Source organism: Boleophthalmus pectinirostris, unplaced genomic scaffold (assembly GCF_026225935.1).
Source record: "Boleophthalmus pectinirostris isolate CB_2022bp ecotype Guang Dong unplaced genomic scaffold, ASM2622593v1 HiC_scaffold_6, whole genome shotgun sequence".
Classification (NCBI taxonomy): domain Eukaryota; kingdom Metazoa; phylum Chordata; class Actinopteri; order Gobiiformes; family Gobiidae; genus Boleophthalmus; species Boleophthalmus pectinirostris.
Window position 1 is genome coordinate 41,745,427 of NW_026571447.1, and position 6,588 is coordinate 41,752,014.

General features: G+C 48.1%; 1 protein-coding gene across 1 annotated transcript in view; it reads right to left on the minus strand.

Annotated features, from left to right (window-relative positions):
* Positions 1-5,585, minus strand: part of rgl2 (ral guanine nucleotide dissociation stimulator-like 2) — a 41,366-nt gene extending 35,781 nt beyond the window's left edge. Inside the window, exons 1-2 of the mRNA XM_055163600.1 lie at positions 4,750-5,585; positions 913-1,059 (exon numbers count right to left, since the gene is read on the minus strand). Coding sequence (XP_055019575.1) covers positions 913-1,059 — 147 coding nt within the window. The 5' untranslated portion in view covers positions 4,750-5,585. The remainder of the gene's footprint in view (positions 1-912; positions 1,060-4,749) is intronic.
* Positions 5,586-6,588: the final 1,003 nt, after the last annotated feature.

The window sequence follows — 6,588 nt, forward strand, 5'->3', positions numbered from 1 at the left end:
AAGACCGAGTCCTAGCCCCATCAAGACCGAGACAAGACCGAGACAAGACCAAGACAAGACCGAGTCCAAGCCCAATCAAGACCGAGACAAGACCGAGTCCAAGCTCCATCAAGACCGAGACAAGACCGAGTCCAAGCCCCATCAAGACCGAGACAAGACCGAGTCTAAGCCCAATCAAGACCGAGACAAGACCGAGTCCAAGCCCCATCAAGACCGAGACAAGACCGAGTCCAAGCCCCATCAAGACCGAGACAAGACCGAGTCCCAGCCCCATCAAGACCGAGACAAGACCGAGACCACACACCATCAAGACCGAGACAAGACCGAGTCCAAGCTCCATCAAGACCGAGACAAGACCGAGACAAGACCGAGTCCAAGCCCAATCAAGACCGAGTCCAAGCCCCATCAAGACCGAGACAAGACCGAGTCTAAGCCCCATCAAGACCGAGACAAGACCGAGTCTAAGCCCCATCAAGACCAAGACAAGACCAAGACAAGACCGAGACCGAGCTCCATCAAGACCGAGACAAGACTGAGACCAAACTCTCTCAAGACCGAGACAAGACCGAATCCAAGTGCGCCTGAGTCCGAGACGAGACCAAAACCGTGCGAAACCGTGTGTCGAGGCTGATCTCAAACGACAACAGATCACACTAATGTCATGAGGAGAAAACTCTGCTCCATTTTAAAAGAATATAAAAAAAAGAATATAAAACCCAAAACCCTGGTCCAACAATAAAAACAGAAATGAAATGAAAAAAAAATAAAAAATGAAACGAAACCAGAAAATGAACAGACGAGTTTGTGGAGCTGATCCCAAACTTCTGCTCGAGTCTGGAGATTTATTTAAAAACACTGAACCTCCCGCAGACTTCTACTGACCTCTGACCCCCGACCTCTGACCCCGCTCACCTGCGCGCTCTCCTCCTCCGCCGCGCTCCTCCCTGATTGGCTGGCGGGGTGATCAGGTGACAGCGGCCGGTAGCCAATGAGAGGCACCGCATAGGACTCCACCCCTGGCAGGTCGCACCCGCCCGACCGCAGGTTCCTGGGCAGCATCTGAAACCACAGCAGCAGCAGCACGACAAATTAAAGCTGCACTCCGGAACATGTCCCCCGCTCGTCTCCACGGAGATGAGTCTGGAATGTTCCACAGTAAACGTACGAATCTCCATGGAGACGAGCAGGTGACAGTACAGGTCTGATCTGCAGGTTTTTGAGCTGTAGTCGAATAAACGCACAACAGATGAGTTTAAAGTCGCACTGTGGATTATTTACATCAAAGCCTCCACATCTCCATGGAGACAAGCCTCCAGAAAAGTCCCACAGTGTCACCTTCCTCTTCTGACACTTCGAAAACGTCGGGTATAACAGTTATTTGAGTTTGGAACTAAATATTTACTGACGAGGTCCAGTCTGGGGCGGTTTTCTGATCCGTGTTTTCTGTTCCTCGTCACAAACAAAACGCTCTGCTCCACCCTGTGATGTCATCAAGTGGTCGTTCTGCAATGTTCACAGATCCAGATGATTCTAGTGAAGGTGTGTGGAGTTTAAAAACACATGTTTAGTCCTGGTTTAGTCCTGGTTTAGTCCTGGTCCTGGTCTAGTCCTGGTTTAGTCCTGGTTTAGTCCTGGTTTAGTCCTGGTTAGTCTGGTTTAGACCTGGTTTAGTCCTGGTTTAGTCCTGGTTTAGTCCTGGTTTAGTCCTGGTTTAGTCCTGGTTTAGTCCTGGTTTAGTCCTGGTTTTGTCCTGGTTTAGTCCTGGTTTAGTCCTTAGTCCTGTTTAGTCCTGGTTTTAGTCCTGGTTTAGTCCTGGTTTAGTCCTGGTTTAGTCCTGGTTTAGTCCTGGTCTAGTCCTGGTTTAGTCCTGGTTTAGTCCTGGTTTAGACCTGGTTTAGTCCTGGTTTAGACCTGGTTTAGACCTGGTTTAGACCTGGTTTAGTCCTGGTTTAGTCCTGGTTTAGACCTGGTTTAGACCTGGTTTAGTCCTGGTTTAGTCCTGGTTTAGTCCTGGTTTAGACCTGGTTTAGACCTGGTTTATTCCTAGTTTAGTCCTGGTTTAGTCCTGGTTTAGTCCTGGTTTAGACCTGGTTTAGACCTGGTTTAGACCTGGTTTATTCCTGGTTTAGTCCTGGTTTAGACCTGGTTTAGACCTGGTTTATTCCTGGTTTAGTCCTGGTTTAGTCCTGGTTTAGTCCTGGTTTAATCTGAAGTAGTAGTTTTCCTTTATCCTTGAGTTCAGTCGAGATCAGCGGCTCCAGGACTGAAATGATCCAGGTGATTCTAGTGAAGGTGTGTGGAGTTTAAAAACACAGTGGAGCACTTCCTGTATCACCACATGATGACATCACAGGGTGGAACAGAGTGTTTTCTGTTTGTGGGTTTGTGTGTGAAACAAGTAAATGAAACGAAACACAAACTCCAGTGAGCGACGAGGAAACGACATCAGACCATCGACCTCATTTGCCTGAAACAAACCTGCTGCTCCCACAGAACAGTTTGCATATGAACCTCCTCCTCCTCCTCTTGTGGCTACCCGGCTGACACACTGAGCACTTTGTTGGGGTTTTAGTCTAAGTTCTGAACGGACGACTGGACGATTCATGAACTCCCTGACACTGTGGCTGCCCAACTAAAAATGTCATTAAAAAAAACTCTTCTAAAATAAAATAATGCAGCTTTAGTCCAGACACATGAAGTCAGATTATAAAATATATTTATTTTGTTTCCAAATGAGTTTAAACGGTCCAGAGTCGACCAAAAGGACCAGAGCTAAACAAGGCCCAGGTCTGATTAAACTGTTTTTCTGCTCTTTTATTTTGTATATTTATTTGTGAATTATGATCAAGCATAATGATATAATGATATATATATATATATATATATATATATATAAAATGTAAATGTCCGTGTTTATATTTGTGTTTTATTCACTGTTGTTGGTCTCCGGCTCTGAGTCGTCGTGTTCTGTCGTCGTGTTCTGTTCCTGCCTCTTGATTCTGTATCTGTGTTTCTGATCTGACCAACAATAACCTCCGTTTACCTTCTGCTCTTTGACCACACACCACACCTCAGACTCTCACGGGAGTCGAAGTGCAGAGTGGAGGTTCGAGAGACGGACGTTAGTGACGTTCGATTGTGTGAAATGAACCGTTTGTTTTTCTTGTTTCCATGGAGACCGAGCAAGAGGCTTGAAACAAATCAGACTGAAGATCTGAGCTGCACATGACTCGATTTATAAATGTGCCATAAATGTGTCCTCCAAACAGGAAGTGAGCCTGGGAGCAATTCTGGCTCCAACGACTCTGGCTCCCATCGCCTTTACACTGTCGCCTCAATGAGCTTCATTTGACTGGAGCTGAACACTGCAGTGATGTCGCGCTCCCTCCGGACACTTCTTCAAACTCTCTGTAGATGCGGCAAACTTTTAACACCGAATGTGCCAGAACCTTCCAGAGGAAACACAAAGGGAACGATCTGTTTCACCGACGACTGAAAGAGCCAATGTTCTGTCGAAATGAGCTCCCACATCCTCCACAGCGACGTGGATTCACGCTGCCCCGTCCAAATAAGCTCCTTACGCTTTTCCGTTTACAGTTGTATAGATCCAATAAAGCCCGACCTCTGACCTCTCCAGTTTGACACATTTTTCTCTGGATTAGTCATGGTTTTGATGTTTGCACTCAGTGGTATTTTACGGTTTGGTTGTAATTGTTGAGTCGCCGAACATAACGGAACAACACAATGACACCGAGATGAAGAGAACTGGGACATTTTCTCATTTCTCCTACATTTTGTCAGAGTTACTAACGCAAACAGAACCCAAATGTTTCCAAACGTCTTCCTAGTTTCTGATGTACACGTGAACAGCGCTGATATAAACACGTTACAAACAGGAAGTGAGCATCGACTCGTCATTTTGGTCTTAAATGTTCATACTAACGCTCTACATGATCCTGGTGTTTTTATTTCACTGTTTTGTCTGTAAATAAAATCCTAGTCCTGGTATGAACCTGGCTCCTGTAACTGCCGACCTCGATGAGCTTCATTTGACTGGAGCCGTCACTCTCCCTCAGGACACGTCTTCATACACTCTGTGCTCCATCAGCATCGTCAGACTCACATCCTGGTTCCAGTTCTTGAGAGTGAAACACAAATTGAAATCTCCGGTGGCATAAATTAGGTAAAATCGCAGGTAGGATCCGCTCCGTAACTCCTCCCACCTCCCCGTAACTCCGCCCACTGCTTCATAACTCCTTCATACTGTCACTGTCTCTATCCGTATCTTTCTAAAACGCACGAGACTAAACCACATCCGCGGCGGCGCGTGTGGGCTCCTGTGCGCATGCGCTGTTCGCTCTTCGCTGCCTCCGTATTTTGTGCGCTGTGATGTGGGACGTGATGTGGGAGCGCGGTAAAGGCCCACGGAGCCCACGGGGGGGGAGGGGGGTCGTGGGTCCCGGACGCGGAGTGAGCCGCGCGGAGCCGCGCGGAGCCACGCGGAGCCGCTCGTCCACGCGGCGGAGCGCGGCCGCGTCACCAGGTGCGCACCGCGGGCACAGCGGGAGCAGCTGTGCGCAGAGAGCCGAGTCTCCGCTCTGCCCGAGCCGCAGGAGCCGGGAAAAGTTTGTGTCTGTTTGTGTTTCGGCCAAAACGATGACGAAGAGAAAAGTGAAGGCGCCTCGTGCGCGTTAATCCCCCAAACAGAACACACCCAGACCCGCGCGCGCGCTTCAGGAAGAGACTCACCCTCGGTCCGAGTGGTCAGGGACGGACTCTGTGGACGGACCGGCCGCTCGGGAAGACTCGGTTCGGATCAGCCGCGACGAGGCGAGTCCATCCGCTCCGTCCGCTCCATCTGCGCCGAGAGCCGCGCACCGCCGGCTCCGTCTTCACTATCACCGGCCGCAGATCCGCAGCTGTTGGCCGCCGATAGCGCACTGAGCCACGGACTGATCCCCCTCCCCGGCCGCGTGACGTCACAGTTCCTGTCTGTTTGCACTCAGCGCTTTGGTAACCGTCTCCAACCGCCCTCCCGGCTCATAACGGCTCCCCACGGCTCTCCAACCGCCCTCCCGGCTCATAACGGCTCCTCACGGCTCTCCAACCGCCCTCCCGGCTCATAACGGCTCCTCACGGCTGTCCAACCGCCCTCCCGGCTCATAACGGCTCCCCACGGCTCTCCAACCGCCCTCCCGGCTCATAACGGCTCCTCCCGGCTCTCTAACCTCCCTGCAGGCTCTCTAACGGCTCCTTATGGCTCTCTAACTACTCTCACAGCTCTCCAAAGGCTCCTTACGGCTCCTCACGGCTCCTCACGGCTCCTCACGGCTCTCTTTTTAACCTCCCTCCTGTGGTCTTGGTCTTCTTTAACAGCTCCTCGTGGCTCTCTTAACGGCTCCTTGTGCACTCATGGCTCTCTAACTGCCTCTTGGCTCTCTACGGCTCCTCTCGTCTCTCCAACGGCTCCTCTTGACTCTAACTGTCCTCCCGGCTCAGACTTAGTTTAGTCCTGGTTTAGTCCTGCTGTAGTCCTGGTTTAGACCTGATGTAGTCCTGGTTTAGACCTGTTGTAGTCCTGGTTTAGACCTGTTGTAGTCCTGGTTTAGACCTGTTGTAGTCCTGGTTTAGACCTGTTAGTCCTGTTTAGACCTGTTGTAGTCCTGGTTTAGTCCTGTTTAGTCCTGTTTAGACCTGGTTAGACCTGCTGTAGTCCTGGTTTAGACCTGTTGTAGTCCTGGTTTAGTCCTGTTGTAGTCCTGGTTTAGTCCTGCTGTAGTCCTGGTTTAGTCCTGATGTAGTCCTGGTTTAGTCCTGATGTAGTCCTGGTTTAGACCTGCTGTAGTCCTGGTTTAGACCTGTTGTAGTCCTGGTTTAGACCTGCTGTAGTCCTGGGACATTTCTTGTATAAACTGGGACATTTCAGTGTTTTTTATATAAATCTGTGGGACAGAGACACAGACTCAGGACTGGGACTGTCCCGGGAAACAGGGACAGTCTGGACTCTCTGCTCCTGCTGCATCAGGGCCCAGGGTCTGTGGGGGCCCCAGGTGATTTCCCATTTGAATTAAAGTAAAAAATAATAAATAAATAAACAAAAAAACAACAACTTAGATTTAGATTTTATTGATCCACAAGGAAATAGTTTTACAAAGCAGCAACACACAACACAGAAATTATAACAACACATCTGAGCATCTGATTTGTTTTTTGTTGTTTTGTTTTTTAAATTGTTATTAAAAGGCAAATGGAAAAACAAAACTTCAACAGAGCCGCTGTTCCATTGTGCGAAGATATTCATAGATCTACAACTTTCATATGTCAATGGCTTTTTTGTTTAGACTTTTAGAAATATTAGATAAGTAGAATAAAACAGAACAAAACAGGTAAAAAAAAATTACACTGGTGAATATAAACTTTGCCTTTTTTTTTTTTGAGCCTAAATTATTTTTATATAAGCCAAAAAAAAGTTCAAAGTTTAATAAAAGTTTGCGTCATATATGATCTTTGATAAGTTTTAACCAGTCTTTCCAAAAAATAGTAATAGTAATGTTGCATTTCCCAAAAATATTATTTATTGTTTCAAGA